Raw genomic sequence first — 24,637 nt, forward strand, 5'->3', positions numbered from 1 at the left:
GAACCCAATTTTTTTTTCAGTGGCATCGTACACCACTATCTTTTCCTCTTAAAAAATTGATTAAAGTGGTCAGAAATTGCCTCAGATTGCACCTCAAATTGCCTCACATCTAGAATCTAAAAACATTTTGGGGACCAAAATCCCCCCCCCCCTCACCCCCCAAACAAATTGTGTCCTGGATCCACCCTTGTGTGCAGCACCTTCCATCGCTGTGACCCGCCTGGGCCAACGTGTGGAATAGGTTATCAGACCCTGTCTGCTCCTGTGGGTTTTCCTCAAATTTTCTTGAATTATTCGGTTACAGTTTTCTATTTGAATAATCAAAAACCCCTTTGGCCAAATAAAAGCTTCCTTTCAGAAGGCATAAGGGAATGACCAAAAATGTATTAAACCAAAAATCTCAAACATTTCCTGTAGCACTGGACGATATTGGCTATAAAATATTGCCAAGAATATGACGATTGTCTGAACAAATCAGAATCGCCTAAGCTCAAACATCGAGATATAGGGAAAATCATTTTTAAATCATTGCTTTTTTTCTCAACTGCATCCCCCCCCCCAAAAAAAAATTGGCCATTCGATTAATCAAAACCAAAAATGAAAAGGGAACGATTAATTTTAAAGTTGCAGTCCTATTCTATTCTATCATCTTCCATGAAGTGTCACAATGGAAATAAGTCACAAGACCAGTGTGCTACTCTTGCTTAACACCAAATAATAAAAAAAATTAACTATATACTACTCCAACCTACCAAATGCATACTTGAAAGTCACTGGTTTAATATCATAGCAGGCTCCAAAAGTTCCTTGAACCTGTGTAAGAAAAGGAAATCAAAAGGGATCCAATAAACAAACCAGAAAAAAAAAGTTGAAGTTCGAAAGGTGTGGCCTCATAAATTCTCAGAAAAAAACTCACAAGTAGTTGTCTGTTGGGAATGAAGGGTCAGTATACATGTACATCTTCCATGCACAACACAGGGTCACAGGTAAACAGAAGCCAGATTTCAATAGGTCAAGACAAATCAATGCCTGAAGTTGTTCATGCAGAGTATTTATCACAGAGGGAGCCTGTAGCCTGGTTTTCCTTTTGAAATATCCCAACAAATTGCATTACAGACATTTCTTTTTCATTGTCTGAGAAATTTACTTAGTAAGTTGTAAACATGGTTAGGGGCACCTGATCCCATAATCTAGAACCGGTTCCTGACATAAGTGGTCGGGTACTCGAGTACCGGAACTGGTACCTGGTTCAGAAGCACACCCCTAGTATTTGCTAGAACTGGAGGCGGAAATGCACCGTAGGCCTACTAGAAGACACAATATCCAACAACTTGTGGACAATGAACTGTGGGCTTTAACTGGAAGGAGACTAATCAAAAGAACAGTGGACTAGATGTTTGATCAACGTACCTCATATGTAACGTCACAGTTGCCTCGGGCCAGCTCGTTACCCATGATCGTCACTTGTCTATTTGTAATCTGTACAAAATAAGACAAAATTGTATATTATCATAAACAATGTCGAGATTAAAGTAAAAACAGATTTAGTGGAATTTAGTGGATTAGTGGAATCACCTTGTAATAATATTGTATGGGATTTGTACACAAAAACTATACAAGGGTTTTCACTGGGAGGACTTATAGTGTAGGAGGCTATGGTGAAGGAGGCTGGACATGGTTAGAAACCAGAGGATGCTATTCGTGTTATCTTCAAGCAACCTTGTATCCTCCATCCTAATTGGTCGATCCATCATGTCCCTGGCAACAAACCGTGGTACATTATCTCATATACCATGGTCCATACCGCACTCTGTGTATCGCGCTATTCCAAGATACGTGCGCCATTCCTGTTGCACGCACGCATAATAGGATAACCACTGAAAAGTTCATGTACAGCGTGCTCCAACATACATGTAACTGTACGTCAAGTTTGCTTGAAGATGAATTCGCTATCCCACTCTCACTCGTATAAAACACGGAAAATGTAGTGCGTTCCACATACCACTTAGCCTTCGGCCTCGTGGCATGCGGGACCCAGACGCAGTACATTATTCCGAGTTCCACTCGCGCGCGTGGGATAACAAATATAAAGAAGGAAATATTACATGTATATATATGTACTGCACACAGCTGCTTTTAAGTCCAATCCTAGCAGTTTGTACTGCTATATAATAAATCATTAAATAAGTCATTTTGGCTAAAGACCTCTTCTTTACCCTTTTTTTGCACTGGTCCTTTTTTTGACATCCAAGAGAGAAGGAACCCGCTAACCAGCCCCCCCCCTCCCACCTAGCTACGTCACTAGTAAATACACTGAAATTATGAATTGTGCCTACATTTTGACGATGTACTGGGTGTTCGAGATTAGGATCAAATGCTGGTACTTTGCACTGTGGGGCACTCAGTGGGTCCAAGTAGTAATTAATACTGGGTATCCACCCTGTCAAACAGATAAAAAAAAATGCAAGATTATATTTAATTCCATCATTTTAAAAAATCTTCTCTTCAGCACACATGTGCACATGTCTAAAAAAACAAACCCACAGAACTTCTAAAAAAACATTTGAATTAAATTTTGAAAAAACCCACATGCTTAAATAAGTTGATTCAATAATTAGTTTTGTAGACCTACATTTGTGAGCATTTTCAGGGAATATCTTGAATTTGAAGTATGAACCTTCAGAAAATACAAAATCTTTCTGATTAAATGAAATCTGCATAAATGTTGTCACGACAATTTGCACTTTATGAATTTAAATTTTTTGTAAAAACTTTACAGAAAGATTGCAGTTCCCCCCATTTTTTTGGTGACTTTTTTGGGGGGTTATTCTACGCATCTAACCCGTCTCATACTCTGCCCATGAAAATGACGAGTACTCCTCTACCTGAAACAACCTCCCAAGACAACTTGAGGGTAAGAGAGTTCTGGACGGACGTAAGTGGATCAACCCTCGCTGTGACATTGTTGCCCTTGATGACTTGGATAGGATCTGCAATGAAAAAGATTTGTCACCACGGGGAATGTCACAAAACACAATGTAACATAAGGTGACGTCAGCAATAAACAGGAAGTTTGCTGTAGTACATGTGACGGTCAATCTCTTTTCTGAGGAGACCGGGTTGGGGGGGGGGGGGGGGGAAACGGGGTGGTGCCACCAACGTTAGGACGTATCTCATTCCCTTCGTGGACAAAAGCATGCACACATCGCAGGCACGCAAACCCAATGTATTGCGCACAATGCTGTCTGTGTACACAATACACACACAGAGCTAGCTAGCTACGGGGTGATGATTGCTCAAGAGTTGACCACACGCAGACACTGTCATCAGGCCGCGTGTATGATATGCACAGACAACGTACAACAGCACCGATTTCAGGGTGGTTTCGAGTGCAAAAGGATCGCAGTAGGGGGACAACTTCTCATGATAATCAATCGCTACATCCAGCAACTCTATGTGTCCTATGAACCGCCAAAGCAGGGTAACCACCTAGTTTTTAATTAACCCTAACCAAACTCAACCCAACAAAGCCCAACGACAGGTTTTGTTGAAATCCGTTGGGATGGGTATAGTACCCCTAAACTGATGGACTTTTACATTGGGTTTGGCATATACCTCCAGAATCTAAGTACAACAGTGTGTGTGTACGATTTCTCACGTGGGTGTTGGAATTTTCCAGGATGGGTTACGTACGGTTCCTTGTAAATTATGCTAGGGAGTTAGGGTTAATACTGATCCCTTGGATCTATATGTGTCGGCGTGTCATTTCAATTATGCCTATGACGTAGGGGGTCATGGGGTATGTCTTACATAAAGTGCAAATCTTCTCTTTCAGTATTGAGAAAAATGTACCCTTCCATGGCACAAAAACTTACCAAGGGTTTTCATTTCGCTAGAAGGACTTGCTCCAAACTGGTTGACAAACACAACCTGGAAGAATTTGGCACACACCCTTTCCAGATCCATTGATAATGTCTGATTCTGTATAAACACAATCAAACATTGAAATTCGAATTATAGTCTGGCTTGTCTTGCATACATGTTTGGGCACTGGCACCGGGGTGCTAGATTCATCAAACTGCAGATTCACTTCACCAACCTGACCTGTCTACCTTTCGTTTCTGCAGTCTCTGATTTGGAATCTGATTTTGAACACTGATGCGAAGTTCATTATATCCTTCCAAGCTTTCGCTCATATTCAAAACAAATGAGGAAAGTGTGACAATACAGTGAAATCTCAATAAGTCAAACTCTGATAACTCAAAACATCTGTTAAGTCAAACAAAGAATCCATTCCCTTCAGTAGTATAATGATATACAACCCTGCATTTATACTCAAAACTCTGCTCAAGTCAAATTTTGAACATGTTCCCTTGAAGTTTGACTATCAAGATTTCACTGTATGATGTCACTGTAGAAACATGAGCTAGAGTGACAAACCTGAAGGCTGTTATTGGGCCTGTGCACATCACATTCAGGTGAACTTTGATAGCTAGGTCATGCGTATTGCAAGCCACATGATCAAGGAACAGTGGTTGCATGCTATACAGGGCAAGTTTGCGCAACAACCATTAGTCAACCAATGGTTGGTTGGTGTCAAACAGTGGGCATACGCTGTAACATCAAAGTGCGAATGACTCTAGTGGAACCATTGTCAACATATGGCAGTCATTATTTTGTTTGGATTGTTTACGTTCTCTGACCTGCTGAAGGAACCGGAAGATATCTCCGAGGCACACCGGTGGGTAGTATAACTCGCGCTACATTTATTTCGACATCTGGACGTCACGAAACAAGGCTATTGATAACCAGCGATCCTGGCGACCAGGCCCAGTAGGCTGGTGCCAAATCCAACCATCGTCGACTAGTTGAACTATGGTTAACAAATCTTGCGCGAACTTGCCCCAAGTTGTCAGGCACCTTGGAGCTCTTGTGAATGATCATACAGTGCCATTCACAGTTGCGGCACAGATTCCATGATCCTGTAGGCTCTGTGCATGAACAGTAGAGGGCGCTTTGTGACCAATGTCAAGACCCCCTGAGGGAGGGACACACCATGTGCACTAGTGGTGTGCATTTACGGGTAGTTTAGGAACCGGGTACCCTATTGAAGTGAGGTACCCGGGTACCCGTGAAAGAAACCCAACGCCAAAATTCATATTCCGGAAGCTGTTGCTCAAACTGTTCATAAAAGTGCCCACAATAACACTACTACATTGGCGCATCAATGCTGCAAGATACAAGTTAGTACAGTGCCGGTTAAAAGGATTTGCATTTTTCAAATGCCCATAAACATGAAATCTGTTTTGGTTTTCCATGCATGAAGTCTGGTTTTCATATTGAAAATTCCACACAAATGCCATTCAAACCTTTCTTTTTTATTGTCTGAGAAGTTACTAAAGGCCTTTTCACTGGTTGATGAGGGGTTATGAGGCAGGGTTCAAAGCATGCAGCGTTTCACACTTGAAAACTTTTAACCCTGCTCCAACCCTGCATCAACCCTGAGATTGATTTTGCCCTTGGTTGAAGTCAACCCTGCTCCAGACCAGGGTTGAGATTTTCAACCTGGGTTAAAACTCTCCTGGGTTGAAAATAGAAGTAACCGAGCGAAAGTAGTTTAGTTTGCATGAAATAAGTGTGAAATGACACGAGGTTGAACAGGGGGTTGAAAAATAAAAAACTCAACCCCGGGCGGCACTGGGTTCGCCCAGGGATGAGTTCAACCAGAATTGAGAGGCTCCAGTGTGAAAAGGCCATACGTAATTTGTAAAACTTGCAACGGGTACCCGATCCCTTAATCTGGAACCAGTTTCTGACATCAGCGGCATCAGTGGAAATACACGCAACTTATTTTAATCCGAATGAGCACAAGCTGGTATCGTTTTGCATGAGCGCCAGGCATACAGAAATTCATTCAAGATTCCCTTCCAATTGTCTCCCCCAACTCTCTCCATTTGTAACCGTTGAGGGGGCACTAGTGCACAGAGTCTATATCACAATACTTACAACCGTCTGTATTGCATAACTCCACTCCTCCAAGCCGTCACTGTAGCGTACAACGCTCACAAAGCCGTGACGCTGACGGTGACAATCATTTATACAAGGGGCCGGCCACCATCTCAGCACCAGGTTATTGTCGGCTAGCATTACATCATCAAGTAATGGTTTCTCCATCGGCAAACCTTCGTCTTCATGAAACAAAGGCAGAGAGGAGAAAAATGATACTAAATATCGATGCAAATTGACTAAAGGGCAATCATGACATGTTCTTGCAAGACAGATTGCACCAGGCTGGAGGATGGATCAAAATACGTTATTGGTTGATTTTGAGGAAAGAGGAAAGATTTTGAGTTCTCTTCACAAGGCAGCTTGTTTTACTGCAACTGGACATTTCATCACAAAGTTATGAAAATTAAAAATGAAGTTGGGAGCATTGTAATGATTAAAATAACCTTATAGACTGAACAAAAAAGACTTTCAAGTTTGAGGAATATTTAATTGTTCAATACTTACATCCTGTTCATATATATGTAAGTAGTGTAAAAAAAGAAGAAGAATAAAACATATAAATCCGGCCTGATCCCTAACCTGGGACTGTGTGGTTCGTCAGCACCCCCCCCCCCCCAAAAAAAATAAAACAAACACAACATTTGAACATTTCGTCTGAATGCACACAACAAAAACAAAACACATATCTCATGGACAAATGGGGAGGGGGAGAAGGGCTGAAAATCCATAAATATATGACAAAAAAAAGAATTAATGCGAGGTTTGCATTTTAAACACAGACAGCCCAATGCTAAGTTCCTTCCGATATCACAAAAACAAACACAGCTGCAAGCGTTAAGCCATCACGGAATTTCTCACTGAATCGGTGCGTAAGGACCTCATTGATATTTTTCAAGAATCTAGGACAGACAACAAAGCAACAAACATCAACTGATTACTACTCCAGACAAAGTAAAACAAGCTGCCCTCTTTGACTCCTAATGTGTTGCATATTGATTTTTCTTATCTTCAGATGTGCCTCAGATTTCCAAAATAGCACGTTCCAGGAATCACCTCGGGGCAACCTATATATTTTCACATAGGTCACCTATGTTTTCCTGCTCTTGAAACAGTCAATATTTGTTTGAAATATGCAGATTCATATATGGAATCACTTAGAAGAAATTTTTGTTTTTAATTTTTATAGCCCGTTGAGCATTGGTTTATATATGTGCAACTTATCATCACTGTTTTCACGAACCGACACGCACGCGCTGTGTGCGCGCACTTCGTGAAATTGCACATACATGTATGATTATTTTGGTTTTTAGGAACTGACACGCAAGCACTGTGGCAGAAATACAATCCAGAGAAAACTTTTCGAAAATGTTGACATGATTTTACTCCATCAATGCACTTGTGGGGCTATAAAGTCATTTATTGTACAACCTGTTAACTGGTGAAACGCAATCTCGACTTATGCTTAGCTAATTAGAAATTCAATAATTTGAGACGGGTTTCAGTTCGTGAAAACAAAAAGAACGACTCTAGACTTGCTTGTCAGTTCGTGAAAACTAAAATTACGCATTACTAAAGAAACTCAGGGACCATCAGGTGTCAGTTCGTGGTGTCAGTGACTATATGTACATGTCCATGTTTTAGGGAAGTATAACCTTCCTGCCAAATAGTTTAAACTTCAACTGCTCTCCAAAAAACGTAAAAGCTTTCATCAAATTTCCTATACTTTATGCAAAGCGATGAATATGTATGGAAAAACCCAGAACTTATGTAAGTTGCAAGTTGTATGATGTTCAAGAGCTGCCCCCCCCCCCCAAAAAAAAAGAAAAGAAATAATGACAGTAATGTAATTTTGGAAAGCAAATAGATCTATTGCCAAATTACACGTAGGTGTTGAACTCATCTCATTCTGGCTGCCCAGGTGTTAGATTCAATTCAGTCTTGCATGTGTATGCATTGAACCAGATGACAGTACAATGATGCATTATTTATTGTGAAGTTATTTGCATTGCATAGAGAATCTATAAACTATTTAGTGCTTGGCCCCATTTGCCTACTTTTGCCAGTAGTGGTTCAGCATTACAAACACAAATCTATAATGTTGACAAACCAATATTGGCATCATCATTCTTATTACCCTCTCTCTTAAGCACTTTGTCTACTGGGTGAATTTATTCAGCATAGATTTGTTTTTTTTTTTATAGTAAAACGAAAACAATAGCAATGAAATAATTTGTTTGCCACCATGACTAATAGATCTCGCAGTTAAAGGGGCACTAGGTCCTGGAATCCCCGAAAATGTCATGTTTTGGATTGTTTACTTATCCTATTTCAAACATCTGGTTCAAAGGAAACCAACCTAATGTCTTAATACCGTTCCTTTTTGGGGTGGCAAAAGTGGACCCCGATTTTGTTCTCACACGAATTATACAAGAGTAACTCAAAAGCGGCTTGTTTTGAAAGGATAGTTGAGTGGAACAAATTGAAGAGAGAGAGTGAATCATCGTTTCTGTGGACACTTTTTTGGCCAATGAAAGCATTATAAACATTAGTACTTTGATATACAAAACACGCCACACATACATTTATACAGTCGTAGAAAGTGTGCAGCCAACGTTTCTGTACATTTTTTATACATTTGTTATACACCATTCTGCGATTTGATACATTTCTCATTCATAAAAAGGACTACACTTCTAAGTTGCTCTAGTGGCTTATTGCCAGCCAATTGACAATGGGCACGTGCAGGTGTACACAGGCTTTTAGTTGTCATTTAGTTATTGGGCTCTTCCTTACTTTCCCCTTAGATTTTGGATATCGTCAGATTTTATTTTGACTGCTCCCAAACAATATTTCCTTGCCCCCCCCCCCAAAAAAAACCGACCAATTTTTTAGAGTCTGGCGCCGCCACTGCCTACAGGCACCGTATTTTGAAACCACCATCAATTTTAGTTTTCTTCCAATCAATATTATCTCAGGTGGAACAATTTCATAGGATATTTGATACGTGTACTAGTCCTATCTTCCCGGTGAGAAAGCTTTTCTGTCATAAAATCAGTACTTTTCCGGGTATTTGCAAATGATCCTAAGTGGCTGATAAATATGTTTACCATACCTGTGAAGAAGTGGGAATTTGAATATTTAATACAAAAGCAGTTGAAAAATTTTAATGTTAATCACCCAAAAATTAACATTTTACACATTTATAAATTTTTCTTTCTTCTTTTTTAATTTTTTTTTATTGTTTTACCTGTCCCTTGTGTTAAGTTGTCACATGACGCTCGGCAGGCTGCTGTCGTCTGTAGTTCAAAACAAAAACAGTTGATCAGAATCAAGTTACAGAATGTGGCTGATGCAGTGGCACACCCAGGATTTGGTGTTTTTTTTGGGGGGGGCTCACAATTTTGTTTTCAAATTTTCAATTTTTTTTTTTTTTTTGGGGGGGGGCTATTTTGACGTTGGTGGCACCACTTGCCCCCCTTTTAATAAACTACTCGAAAATAGGCCACATACATATCATCAAGGTCAAATTGTGGGACCAAAAAAAAATACCCCCAAAAAAATTTAATAATAACCGGGGGGGGGGGGGGGGGGGGGGGCTCAAGTCATATATTTATTATGCATTTTCTTTGTAATCCATTACACACATGTGAACAGGTACAAGACAGCTAGACTGGTTCCCTGACCTTACAATTCCCCGACGTCTATAAATTGCTCCGTTTCATCTTAAGTAGGGTGAGGGAACCAGACTACAAGAACATGATTGCTATTCTTGGTTTTTCCAGCATCTATAAGCCTAAAACTTCAAATAAGTCAGTTTAACAATACATGTATTTGCTATCAAATACAAACCCCCAAATCCATCCATTTCTGAAAATTACAGCAAAAGCAAATGTTGTATATTCCCTTTTTAATAAGTCATACAAATACACACTTACACATATTTCTGTCAGCCACGTTCTGTTGAAATAGTTGCACATATGATCACAACCTCTGGTTGCCATCTACATGTATGAGAATAAGAAATGATATCAGTTGATCAACTTGACAACTCTTAAAGATCAGTCACATTAATGTGGCAAACTCTAATTTTGAAGACTATATATATTTGAAACAATCTACAACATGGAAAACTAAATAAGGGAAGTTTCACTCATAAAAAAAAGCAAAAATACAAAAAATCTGCTAAAAACCAGAAGAAAACAAAAGGCGTCGAGAGTATCTGTTACAAGCCCATTTTGATGACGTCAAGGTATGGCTCTACAATCAAACGACAGTTTCGTGCCATACCTCTAGATGCGCATAGTGCATGCATTTCACACATTTTGATTTATGAATGGCTCGGAAATTGAAACAATTTAGGACTTTTGTCTGACGGCGCATCTAGTTTCGAAGATTTAACAAAGGAGGAGAGATGCACAGTTATTACAAATATCTTCTCCCTGGCAGAATTGATAAATTGTTGGGAAGCTTGAGGATGCAACGCAGGCACGTCAATCGCTTCTCAAAAGTGGAACGGGGTGACATGCCTTGATCAGAACTGATGTGAGCGCGAAGCCCTTGGCATAGGGTTCGGGGCCCGCTTAAGGGCCCTGAAAAAAAAATTTGGATGCTAAATGCTCTGTAGTGCGATCTGAGGCAATTTCTGACCTCTTTAACCAATATTTTCTAGCAAAAGATATGTTGTAGTACATAAAAGGGCCCTGTAAATGAGACACGAGTTCAAAAATCTGGGAGGGACATTTGATATTGTGTCCCCCATCCTTCAAAAAGTGTGGGGGGGGGGAAGGCATCGCCCCCTGTCCCCCCCCCCAGGATTGACACCCATGATACAATGACAAAAGAATCATCCAAGCATCGTGTACATGTATATTTAATGCTGTGGGAAGCCAATACAGACCAAGCAGCTTTGATTATTGTGGGAGTGCTAGAGTCGTACTATGACGTCAGCAAACGGGTCTTTTCTGTTTGCTGATAGTCACTGATGCAATTTTACACTCTAGCTTTTAGCAGAGAGAGTAGGACAGCTTTGAACATTTCTTTTTACAGCTGAAATCCCCTTGTTTTATTTTTTGCCGTGGTAGATTGTTTCAAATGTATAATCTTCAAAATTAGTCAATGTTTGCCACATTAATGTGACTTTAAGCAGTAGATATTATCTATGAGAAGACGACGACGAAACAAACTCGTTAATTATTCTCAGGCTCATGAATCATGTTACTACTGCATTGAGAAAACCTGTAAAAAGCAATTTTATGTAGCACAAGTTAACAAGCAACAGCAAGTTTCAGAGGTGTTACATGAGACGATTCATGTAATTGCATCGTAAGTCCTCACTGTATTAATTGAAAGCTCATGAGTAACAGATTCTTAGAAAATACAAGCCTGTAATTATACGGTTCCCAAGAATTTGGTCAAAGAAATCAAATAAGACTTTTTCTAAGGAACGCCTTTTAATTGTTCTGGCACCTTCTCCAGCATCCTGAACAGACTCAGGTCTGCGAATATCCAATCTGTAGGTCTTCCAACAGGTGTTACAAAAGTGCAGCACGTGCAGGTATATGTCCCACAATGCACATACTCACTTCCTCGCGTTATGGATTACGTACTCGATAGATCTACATGTACGTAAATGTTCACAAACCGCACGTACGCAGCAAGCAATAAGCAGGCATGTCATCAAAAACATTAGCTTCAACATTATCCATCACTTAATCAAGTGCACGTTCCTAAGAACCAAGTGCTGTATTATTCTCATTGACAATGACTTTGTCCCAGTTTCACATACCAATAGAAGGTTGAATCAAGCCTTCAGTTAATAATTCTTTCTATTTAATGAAACCTATGTGAACCTTTATTTGCGTGTTTATTCTCACTGTGTGAGCTAATCACTTGGAGGCACTTGCAAATCTCTCAGTGTGTTATCCTGGTGGCTCCATACCGGGTATGTGCATGGTTTTATTCTCCAAAGGAAAAAACCTCTTACTTTCTGTGAATCTTTGAAATAAAGTCCATGCAAGGCACGGACGGCTATTACCCTTAAAAAGATTGGAGTGATCGGTTCTAGTTGCACAAAATTTAATATGGAAGTGGCTTACAGAACATAATACACAACGGGCCCTTACACCGGGGAGGGGGTTCGGGGGTTTAAACAAACCCTCCCCCCCCCTCCTTTGGAGATCAGGGAATGGCCTGCACTTGTTATTAAAAGGCACATTCTTTTTAGAATCACTTCACCAAATCACGGATGAGATTGTCAATTTAAAAAAAAAGTCTGAAAATTGGATGAAAGGTTCGAAAGATGCATGTCTTTCTATACCAATAATGTCTTTCTCTCAGATTCAAAAAGTCTGATTTCAGACAAAAGTCTGAAAATCTCATGCCTGCCAAATACCAATAAAATTCCGTTTTACATAAATGAAGTTATCAAAAAACAGTAGTTTTCAGAAAATGTGGCCATAGATTGAAGGCAAAATTTCTAATTTGGTAAACTGATTCAACACTACCTGGGAATTAGTGTAAAATGACTGATGAAATGAGCCATAGTAAACGTTACTTTAAAATCTCAGTTTCTCATCTACGCGTCGCCCTTCAGAACCATTTTGCAAAAAGGGCATGCATTGCTTTTTGCCAATCACTGTCGATGGCATGTTCTTGTACAATGTAGTACAAAATCCTTTTGCATCCAGTTAAACACGCACTCACACCCTGTAATCCCTGCTGTTTCCCCCCTAGGCTAGACGGCGCCAATTACAGTCATATATTTATTATCATCGTAACATTCATTTCTAAACCCTGAATCAATTCTTTGAAAGCATCAGTGAATTCACTTACTTGTGGTTTGTTATACATGTCTCGACAGGAGCTCAATTCAAGTCTTAGAAACATTCTGTGCATGATTTCGCATCCAATTTCGGTCCCTTATGATCTGGCCGACTCGCCTATAGGCCTATATAAATCACGAAGGCAATCACTTTGCTCTGGAGGTGAATGAATCAAAACGAAAAGTCGGACAAGTATACCGGGACTGGAACACTCTGGCGGGGTTTTGACCTGGATTTGAAAACAAATTGGCGGCTAATTTGGCGGCCAAAAATGGATAACACTGCCAGGGTCCAACTGAAATATTAATGACAAATATGAAAGGGCCGTGCAATATTGTCCAAACTGAATAAGGTGTTCAGCAGACTCGCATGTAGTTCTATCGCTAAAAACTAAACTGTCTGGTTAATCTGCCGTTCAAAGCCCTTTTAAGTACCCCAAACAGTCGAGTCGTGTGGATAATTCATTTAAATTTTTTCAAATATGATTTCAAAATATTTATTCATTTCTTCTTCTCGTCATTCCTTCAATTCATACTTTTTTGGTTTGGGCTTCTATTTTAGTAGTAAGGTGCATACAATAATGAATGTATAAGACAGAGAATAATGGGGATCCGATATTCCCATTTTAAAAAGGCTAACAAAACACAGAAGTCATCTAGTTGTAACCTAGCAGACAATTATGAGGATTTTTCCCTTAAAAAATAGGCCAAGTACACACACAAGTCATCCAGATGGATGCTTATTCCCTCCCTGATAATCGACCAATCAGTCACGTTTATTGACTGTGTGGAATGTGTTTATAATCGCCCTGGCCCGATACTTGTCATTACTATCTTTAAAGCTTTTATGAACCTTTTACAACGCTGTGCCTCATACGTTTGTCAGAGAAGTCATTCAAAAGTCATTAGTCTGCCAGCGCACGCTGCCAGTGCAGACAGGCAAAGAAAACGCAGAAAAACAATTCTCATCAGATACGCCAAAAATGTGCGATTAATTTTCTGTCACTTGAATACAGTCTGTACATGTTTAATATTCAGATCTTTGGACTCATATGAGACTGGCCCGATAAAAGAAAATGATGAATGATGAATATAACACAAAAGGAGCCGCTCATCAAGACAACACTCAAAAGAAAGTTCGGGAGGTAAACACAGACTAGAGAAAAACACGTATCGCAATATCCAGCCTAATTGAAAGTCGAGCCAGTGTGGAAACACACTGATTCTCTTTCACAAACAGCGGTTTCCTTGAACAGGAAAACCACTATCAGCCGAAGACTCGAGGCTTGGCCAGACTGGAGTTAATTATTGGCCTTTCTCATAACGATCGCGATCAACGTGCGCCGAGGCATCAATGTCCCGTGAAAAGGACCGCGGCGACTCTCCTTCCTGCCCCTTTATGATACTGATCTTGGAATTTGGATCAACAAGCTGATGAGTGAAGATCTGATTCTGATGATTTTTTTTTTTCTCCCTCTTACTGCCGGAGGCTAGCAACAGGCTCCGAGGCACGTTCTGTTATCGCTATGTTTGGTTTTCTGGCTGGTGAATCTGCCAGTTATGAATAATCAATTATGGCTAAAATCCTGGAAGTTTGTAGTGTGCCTTATGGCAACTGAGCCTTAGCCAGACATTAGGACAAGAACTTGTTGGGGTAATGTTTGTGCTTGTGTATTTTGTTTTCAAATGACCAATAAAGCATGGCTAAAGTGATACTTGATAAGAAACATTATCCCACAGAGAACAATTAAGGCAAAATTGGTGATTTGATTCAGCATCAAATGATTCCACCATACTGTCCGTTATGACAGTAAGTCAGAAAACTGACTATTCCTAACAATATTTTCAGTTCAGAAATGGACATGCACGTAATTTATCCGATGGGTTATTTGGGGGAAAAAATAGCAAGCTTGTCAATGGAGGATACTACTGCCATTTTATTTTCTCAAGTGCAAACCATTTCATAATAAAAACAGCTAATGAAACTAATTAGCAAAAGAATTTAAACACAACAACCAAAAGAAGGCTTATTGCACTGTACAGATACCATTTTTCTCTTAGAAATCTCCCCAAACTTACAACTTGCAATATTGACAGCCACAAACAGATATGCACATTTTAATCAATAATGAACAAATGAACAGCTAACTTTCTACATTTTGACAAGCCCCGCGAGATCTTTCTAGGTTGTCTGCTTGTCACTTTTCCCGATTCTGGTGGCAGTGGTACATGTAACTTGAAACTCTTGTTATTTCAGAAGTGCTTTAAATACCCCCCCCCCCCAAAAAAAAAAAAACACATGACAGGTTCCCGAACAATAGCCTTAAAAGAAATGAGAGAAGTGATTTCCGACTCATAGCCCTTGGCAATGTGCGGAAGCTCCGCTTTCATTTTTGGAATTTATGACAACTTCGAAGGAAATCCATCTCATCATCCAAGCTTAACAAAAAGCCCTTGGGTTAATATGGAGAAAGGGTCAGCACAATAAGTCCTCATAAATATGAAACCTTCCTATTTGGAAACGGATCCTAACTTGAATACCCTTTGACAGATTCAACCAGTTTCACCAACCACAATTAAGTTTGTCCGTTTTGTTACTGATGTAGAAACTACTTGTAGTGACACCATGGAAAAGAAAATGAATAATGAAAACTGCTTTATCGATCTGAACATTTGTGCAAGCTTGCCTGTCACAAGATTCTTCAAAGGAATCTGCATCATTTTTATAATTTTAAATGTTGTTTCTTTAACAACATGATTGTGGATTTTGTGAATTATTTGTGTACATTAATTGAGAAACGACTTACTCTTTGCCAAATTTGTTTATTTTCAAAACAGTTGTAAATATATGATCCCTCAAAAATGTCATATTTTCCTTTATCAAAATGTTTCCATTCTTCACTGAACAGCCTAGAAAGATTCAAACGAAGTTTCTTCCCTTTAAATTTACCCAAATTTATCTCAAAAATCTTAAGGATTGGGTCCTAAAAATAGATTAAGGCTCCCAACTCCCTCCCCCAAATAACAAAAAAAAAGGTGAAGGAAAAATGTGAGTTTTTGCAAGCATTATTGATTGAATTTGTTTTCACTGTAGAATTCCATTCAATTTGACCTTATGGGCCAACATATGACTACCTGAACACGTAGCCACGTTGACCCTATTTTATGACACGTATACCCTCAATCATATCAAGGTGTGACTGACCTCAAGAGATTTAAGTCAGTGCATTTTAAGAAATCCATTTTTGAAAGCAATCTCAGGGAACCACGTCTCAAACAAAGGAAGTACAAAACCAGTTCCCTGGTGAGAAATGCATTGAAAAGAGGAAGAAATTAAGAGAGGCTCGCACTCTTACAAAATATGAAAAAAGAAGAAGATGGTCCTAGCGATGTATTGGATGGACGCGATCTAAAATTAAAGATTCGACAGATCTCATGGGAGGTACATGCATATGGTTCCAGTGCGAGATCTGTTCATGCAGCGCCTTTAAGAGCAAATACTGAAACCAGAGCCATTCTGAGGGCTGTTGAAGAGGTTTGGTCGGATTTCAAAAGGATGTCTAACATTCCCTCATCCAAAGGGCATCCTTTTCCCCCTAAAACAACATCATGTGCCACACTGGCAAGCTAAAAAGAAAAACCCCTCTGGCCAATCAGCACATAAGCTATTCAGCTTTGGCACCAGACATAACAGGTGTAACAGGAGATGCCGCAAGTCTTCATGTCGGATTAAGCCCTGTCTCCCTTGGGTTATGGCGGTATCACCTTTGCAATGAGCAGTCGACGTTTTTCATGTTCCAGCTATTTAAGCAGGAGATGTTTCTTGACTAAAACAGAAAATTCCATTCTATGGAAACTTATAAGCAAGATCACTTATTTTAGGTTAGACAAAATGTTCCTGTAGAGAATCAAATGCCACGTCACCCTCAGCATACACTGTTTTGAACTAGGGCTTTGCGTCGGAACTGGGTACCCGAATACCCGACTGCTGCATGATGTCAGGAAAGTTCTGGTTCCAGATTAAGGAATCAAGTACCCGTAACCAACTTTACAAACTACCTATAGCAATTTCTCAGACAATGAAAAACGAATGTTTTGAATATCATTTTGGGGAAATTTTCAAAGTGAAAACCAGGCTACATGGAAAAACAAAACAAAACAAATGTCATGTTTATGACGCTCGCGAAAGTTGCAGTTTTCACCATACATGTAAAGCTATAAGCTCACTGGACACACATGAATTGCTGCACTGACGCACTGATGTGGTAGTGTTATCGGGAAGATCATTAGGAACAATCTGGACGGAACATCCAAGTTTTGAATTTTGGATTTGGGTTTACCTGTGATTTTTTTAATTGGGTACCCGGTTCCCGTACTACCCGTAAATACACCCCTACTCGCAGTTTGAAACGCACTTTAACCATTGGCGTCGGCAGGATTTTTTCTAGAGTGGGCAAAGCACATTTCTCTCCCAAAATCCCTATTTTTTCATTGATCATTTTCGGAGGATGGGCAGGGATATTTGTCCCCCCAACCCATTAAATTAGCAAAAATGTGATTTCGCCCTTCTTTTTCTGTTTTTGTCCTTTTATTTCTTCTTTTTTTTTTTTTCTTTTTTGGCTCGTGGGAGGGGGGCTGCCCCCCCCCCTTGCTTGCCCCCCCCCCCCCCCGCGCTTGCCCCCCCCCCCCGGCGACGCCCATGAGCCTTTAAGCCTACAACCTATAAGCCTTTTCACACTATTGTCTTCCCTGCCTGGGTTGAAATCAACAGGGGTCCACCGCACATGGGTAGGCAAGGCGTACATGTAACCACGATGGTCCGTGATGTAACATTCACAGTTACAACAATGTACATGGGTCGGCTCTTGATTTTGGATTTTCCACCCGTAGAAGCTGTGTTGGATTTTTGCTTGAGTGAAAGGGGTTCCTGAAATGTCAGTGTGAAACTGGCCCTCATTTTATTCGTCACTCAGTCTACTTTGTAAATGTCACAAGCTCTTGACGCACTTCCAATACAGGAGAAGAAAAGGAAAAAACGGTAGTCGGTGTCAAATGGACTAGCTCCCCAATCTGACAACTCAGAAGAGAGCGCTACAATTGAACGGCCAAAGCACATCAAATTTCACAGACTAGTGGTACTTCAATTAAACACGCACCAAAATGCATCCATTGGATGCAGTATGCCCAAATGCCATGAAACAATCGCTGACAATTTTCAGCGAATGATCGTGGATAGAGTGTCGGCCTAGTTCTTCTGCAAATCAATCACTCGGCATGATGTGCACGATGGCAGTTGAAAAAAAGGGATGAAAGTAATCTGTGCAAGCTCATGTTATCATAACAAATTGAGGCCTAAACAGGAAAAATCACGTAGGGTACCTCATTTCTGGCAGTTTTGTCCGTTTTTTTTTATAGTAAAAGCCAGAGAAAGATAGACTTTGTACATTACATGCAACTCTGAAAGTCAGGACAACAGTACTAGCATTATGGCCATAGGAAATCCACAGACTGAACTCAAATGAAGCCCCTTATTAACAAGTACCAAGTGGTACAACTCACAGTAGCTCCGCAAACCCTGAATTTTGCAATGCAATGGGGCGTGATCTAATATGTAAATTAGACGCGCGTGCAAAACTGTAGGTATTCCATAGAAACTCACTGGCAAAGCCGTGATACAAGCGTGGCATGGAAACAGTACATCACCCGGATAGAACGGGCCGAGTATATATAAAATGTCCACCAACCAACCCACCCACCCACCCACCAACCAACATGTATAAGCAGCTAAAGCCCACGGTGTGTTTCACAACCGCCATGGAGAATAACCAAACTATTAGGGCGGAAACCATTTGTCATGATTCTCCAAGACAATGACTTTGATTGCGTCAATACACAAAAATGCAAAACATGCATGTGAGTTGCCGTTAGATTGTCATGATCGTTGTGTTTACTGCTGTTTGTTTTTGTGACTTTTACATCAAAATCCAAAAAATTCAAGACATATAGGTATAACAAAACAATTGTTGACTGGTGTGATATGGCATATATGACGCTTCGCCTTGGGTGCTATGTGCCCCTAGGGTGTTCAAAACGTCATATCCCACATCACACCAGTCAACAATTGTTAACTATTTCACCAATTACACTCCTTTCCAATTTCACATTGTGCCCTCTAAAAACAAGATACTACAAATGGAGATACTATTGCAAGGTGCGTACCGGTACAACAACTTGTACTGGAGGCTTTTCATGCCTGTTCATGTACGTGGAAAAAATATTTCATATTAGAATGCATTTTCATGAGCATTTTTTAAAATGCCAAATACTAAATGTTTAATGAGATAAAGTTCTCACATCTGTACTATGACAGTATACAAGTGGGAACACTAAAACCACTCGAACGCCAAACCAGATACGTGTTGCCAGTGCACATGTTTGTGACGTTCACGTGCGTATCAATGACGCACCATGGGTCCTAGCCGCACACCTGCTTACGATAAAAAATCACAACCTCACCTATGATATTTTGCCACACAATATATGTACTTTTGGCAGAAACCGTACCCCCGCACTATAATCTTAAATTGTAAAAGCGCTTTAACTAGATTGTTGATACGATGGAAAATGCTATACAACCATTACAATTGATTTAAATCCTCCACACCTACAATTTCTATTACTGTGAAAACCACACAGAAGTACAGGGACCAGTCAACTGCGCTGACAATTGGCAAATAGTCCCTTGTTACTCGAAGAACTCATTTCCCAGGAAGACGCGCTGGAGGCAAGAAGATATTAGGGATATGACGTCTATTTGATCCCCAGATGACACAAAAAAGTGCAACAGTATGCCCTCGAGAAATTCACAGCTTTTGGTGGGATTACCCTTTTTTCACTAGCTTCAGAAAAACGTCAAACTTTCACATTATTTCACGTTACTGGTTGGTGCAAAGAGTCATATTTCAATCAACATTACTGTATCCGCTCAAGGGAACCTGCGTACATGATATTTTATCAACTTTTCCCAAAGTGGGGCAAATTCTTTACTCTCTCAAAACTCTGTTGTTCCTCTTTTATGGGGAGGAAATAAGAATTTCGAATTTGTAAGAATGCTTTCCAGTACATTAAAATCAAAACTTACATGTCATCAAAATTCTTTTTGAGCAATTATGGGAATAAAAAAACACTGAAGCAATCTCTTTTAAATTGTGAAATATGTTAAAATGAAGATTTTGGAAAATTAAAGTCTCTTTTTTTTGAAAATGAAAAATCCACAGAGGGTCACCAAGGCCCCCCCCCCCAACCTCCATACATGTTTGTATTTGAATAAAGGCACGCCTTACAATACCCATTCTTTTGTTCAACATGTATCTTTCATTGGTAATAACACCTTTAAGGTAAAACCTCAGGGATTCAAGATGTAAAAGGGGGATTCCAGATTTCAAAAGGGATTCTTTAAAAATCCCCCAAAACAGGAAAAATCCTCACAAAAAAATCCAGACCAATCTCACCCCTGCAGTGTTTTCAGTGCCTTTGAAATACTGTCTGTAAGTTCATCTTGATTGTTGAAGCCGTTCAACATGACAAACATTATTCCTGGTACTTTTTTTAGCCAATATTTTATCTTCTTATTAAAATGGATTACAGATTCCACCTCCACTCCCCAGGCAAGTAAAAGAAGACAAGAACGTTATCATTTGTAACAAGAGACATGATGGTGATGCATATACTGAAACGAGAGCCGTTCTGAGGGCTGTTGAAGAGGTTTGGTCGGATTTCAAAAGGATGTCTAACATTCCCTCATCCAAAGGGCATCCTTTTTTCCCCCCTAAAACAACATCCTGTGCCACACTGGCAAGCTAAAAGAAAAAAAACCCTCTGGCCAATCAGCACATAAGCTTTTCAGCTTTGGCACCAGACATAACAGGTGTAATGGGAGATGCCGCAAGTCTTCATGTCGGATTAAGCCCTGTCTCCCTTGGGTTATGGCGGTATCACCTTTGCAATGAGCAGTTGACGTTTTTCATGTTCCAGCTATTTAAGCAGGAGATGTTTCTTGAGGAAGCAGAAATTTCCATTCCATGGAAACTGTAAGGAAGATCGCTTTTTTTTTATAGGTCAACTTGTGGTTGATTTGTGACAAAAAGAAACTTTCATCAAGAACTTTCTCCATCATGGCTTCCTTCTGTACATGTACATTATGATGTTTTTCTATATGGTAAATAATATGGTAAATTATATAACCATAATTCTTGATACTCCATATTATCAGCATAATAATAATCATCAAACCATCTCTTACAAACCAATAGTAAATACCTACGACAGTTAAACCCACTAAGTGCCAGTGGCCTGTGAAAAATTACCATAGCATACCGACAAACACTAGATTGTAACTGTTTCCATTATGTCCATCAGCGGCGTGTAAAATATTCATGAATATCATGGACTGCTGATCGATTGCTGTCCACGCCAGTCTTAAGGCCAATTTACACATACGCGACGTCATTGACGCGTGACAATGTTGCGCTTCCTTCAAAGTAGGTACCTTTCCATTTATAAGCGTGTTCATGTGACTATAAGTCGTGCATCTTATCTCTCATTTTTGTGTGCGTATTTATAAAAAAAAAAAGGCATGACATTGTCGCGCAAAATTGGCCTTGTTTGATTGGCCTTACTCCATAATTGTTGGAGCAAGTTGTCTTGCCCAAGGACACAATCACCCATTAACAAGACTGAAACTCACTACAGTGGAACGCCGCTATAAAAAGTATAAGGAACATTACGGGATCCACAGAAATTGTTTGTAATAGCGATCTTTCAGTACATGTATAGTGATGTTAAGCTGCTGGTGCTCCAGTACACACTTTTAGCAGTCCCTCCAGGACATCATCCTGCACACCCTAGTACCGGGTAGTTACTGAAAGAGGACTTGGAACATGTGCCGACAATTGAATTATGTAATACACAGCTTTTTAGCTTACTACCTATAGAAATGGGTGACTTTTTCCCTTTTATTCCTTGGGGAAATAATAGCCACATGTTACTCTCCTGTTTTTCAACAACTATTTTTCAACAACAATGTTCGGTACGTTTTGTACACAAATATCGGGAGCCAAGCAAGATGTTCGGTATATAGCCAAATGTTCGGCATAGCGTTGCTCGGTATAGACCGTTATCATGTTGCAGCCATCTTGATTTTTCCCATTCAAATCAACGCAACCAAAGCAAGGCTGGAAGGAAAAATAGTCTGGTTCCTTTTTGCTCAAAACCATTATCATTCAAGTACTGTTATTGGATACAAGTAACATGACTGAAATGGTGGCAGCATGATAAAGGTCTACAGCAATGTTCCACTGTATCTGTTTGACCTTGTGTTCAATAAACCCATCCATTAGGCCCCGCCCATTATGTTTGTGGGCAACAACACATACGCCTCTCCAGTGCCTCACTGAATGTTCAAGCTGCGAACGTCATTCACGGGTGCACACAATGTCGGACTTTTGTGCACGCATGTTGGACAGTAATCACAGATGCAATTGGTCAAAATACCACTGGGCGGGGCTGAATTGATCGGTGTATTGATGAGACATCTAACTGATCACTGCGTTCCAGTGAACGTTAATACAGCTGTGGAACTTATCATGCCGGTTGTGACGAGATCTCATACTCTGACTTACACATACAGCTGCAATCTGGCATATTTGGATAAATCACAAGCCTTACATACATCATGTACATGTACTACGTTGACGAAAATCATCAGCAAATTAATTTTGCTCTCAGGGTTAATGATAAAAGTTCAATTCCCTAAATTTGCAATACTATATCTGTCAGCTTGGATAGTATTACATTTGATGAGTGGGCCACCGCATCTGAGTTACTTTCTTACGGCTTGCAATAGGTGAGCGCGGACATGTGAGCATGGATTTGTTTCGTTTGAAGCAACAAAAGTGCTCAAAATCTATATATATGGGTTCTTAACAAATAACCTGATGACGTTTTAGCTCCGTGAATGTTGTATTCCAAGAAAACATTATTCTAGGATCTTGATTTCAATTCAAAGGTTGCTGAAACCTGTTTTGAATTGCACCCAAATTCAGTGTCTGGGACACGTTCTCATTCAGCCGATTGCAGCCACGCAATGTCAAGCACTGAATTGATCAGTAGTAGTAACCGCACGCGTGTGCGCCCTATCAACGCTTCTGCGCACCCATTCACAGATTCGCCCAATTACAAACCAACTACTAAAGGAAATTTTTTTAAAATGTGCCACTTGACTCATCATTGGAAATTACAAATGTACCTTCTTTCCTTGTTTTCTTTAAACTGACAGCATGCCAGAAGGAATATCACAGGGAGTTTAGTGCCATTATTATCTTTAAAACATGTAAGCTTTTAAATGATAATTTGGTCATTTTTTAGATACATGTAGATGCAATGATCTACTCCAGCAGTCCAGCTACCACTACAACTCAATGAGTCCGGAGTGTTGAATGGCAACTCATTGCAACCAGTTAGCCGGTGAAAAGTTGTGTTTAAATGAATAACTGTTTTTACCATTATAATCCTGCCCACATCTATACACATGCATTTGTGGAAGTAGCTACAAAGCAACTTCCCATAGACCAGCCTTATGATACTCTGAGTATCACCAGTTATCCACGGAGCCAAGTCTCCTGTATAACGTCTGATACCATGTCTAAACATGCAAATATGCAAGCCGCGCGCCAGCCAATCAGAGACTTTACTAAATCGTGACATCATTTCATTCCCAAATCAGGACTAATGCTTTAATTGGTCAATTCAAATGCAGTGTTTTGTAATATAACAACAGCCGGGCACATATCGTGCAACATGATACAGAGCGCATGACACAGGTTTTTCTGGAATCCCAGAATATACTTAAATGATATTAGTTTTCAACTACCGGTACTTGTGAAATAACAACTTGTAAGGATTCCTAGAAATTGAGATAAGTAAATAGATTTGAGGAACTTTTCAAACGATTTTTCCATGACCTTTAGGTCAGCTTTACCAGTGATCAGTATTAACGTTTCTGCATCATTAAGGATGATTTTTTTTCACTGACATGAAGTTAAGGATTTCTTCTACCGTTAGGCCTATAACTTATTACTTTGCTTATCAACGCATGACGCAAAGCCTTCACAACCATAAGGTTGTAGACAATGTGTGTTATTACTGCCGACCCTAACCTGAGTAATTTGAACCGGCCTGTCTAATGATCACATCCTGAGGTGAAGCCTCCATGTTTCAAGTCCAGTATTTTTGTTTTTGAGAGAGAGTGGATATGGCTGAGGAGTTAAAGTCAACACACTAACAGACCAAAGGCCTTAAGTTAATCAATGAACAGTGACTTGCTGAATTGTATGACATTATTTAAGCAATAGTGTGTTTTAGTAACATGTTATAATTGATATTAATCAAACGGAAGGGTTGGTGTGGTCAGCCCCCCCCCCCCTCTACCCTGTCTCAAAGCACATGCAGGCTCTGACTGTAGGTTTCTAGATCCTCTTGCTTGCAGGGCTCTGTCAGTAAAGGGTATGGATAAGGAGATATTCCATTGTCGTAGGGGCCTGTCTAAAGAATCTAGGTACATACCGTTATTTCGTTTTACCGTTTTGGATTTCCTCAAAACAAAAAAGTAAACGAACAATTGACCGTTTTGTTGTTTTACAGTTTTGTAAAACGGTCAAACGGTGTTAAATCACACACACACACACACACACACACAAATTACCTTTTTGTTGTTGCTTTTTATTGTAAAAAGCGATAAACGGTTAGTTG

At 39.9% G+C, this 24,637-nt stretch overlaps 1 protein-coding gene across 5 annotated transcripts in view; it reads right to left on the reverse strand.

Moving 5' to 3' along the window:
• The window catches only part of LOC119740510 (insulin-like receptor), a 75,710-nt gene that overhangs the window by 17,081 nt on the left and 33,992 nt on the right, over window positions 1–24,637 (reverse strand). For all 5 annotated transcript variants that reach the window (XM_038215845.1, XM_038215846.1, XM_038215844.1 and 2 more), the window contains 8 exons: window positions 9,945–10,010; window positions 9,257–9,305; window positions 6,007–6,188; window positions 3,876–3,981; window positions 2,886–2,990; window positions 2,337–2,440; window positions 1,411–1,479; window positions 753–813 (listed from right to left, as the gene is read on the reverse strand). In XM_038215845.1, coding sequence (XP_038071773.1) covers window positions 753–813; window positions 1,411–1,479; window positions 2,337–2,440; window positions 2,886–2,990; window positions 3,876–3,981; window positions 6,007–6,188; window positions 9,257–9,305; window positions 9,945–10,010 — 742 coding nt within the window. The remainder of the gene's footprint in view (window positions 1–752; window positions 814–1,410; window positions 1,480–2,336; window positions 2,441–2,885; window positions 2,991–3,875; window positions 3,982–6,006; window positions 6,189–9,256; window positions 9,306–9,944; window positions 10,011–24,637) is intronic.

Source organism: Patiria miniata, unplaced genomic scaffold (assembly GCF_015706575.1).
Source record: "Patiria miniata isolate m_02_andy unplaced genomic scaffold, ASM1570657v1 HiC_scaffold_5, whole genome shotgun sequence".
Lineage (NCBI taxonomy): Eukaryota > Metazoa > Echinodermata > Asteroidea > Valvatida > Asterinidae > Patiria > Patiria miniata.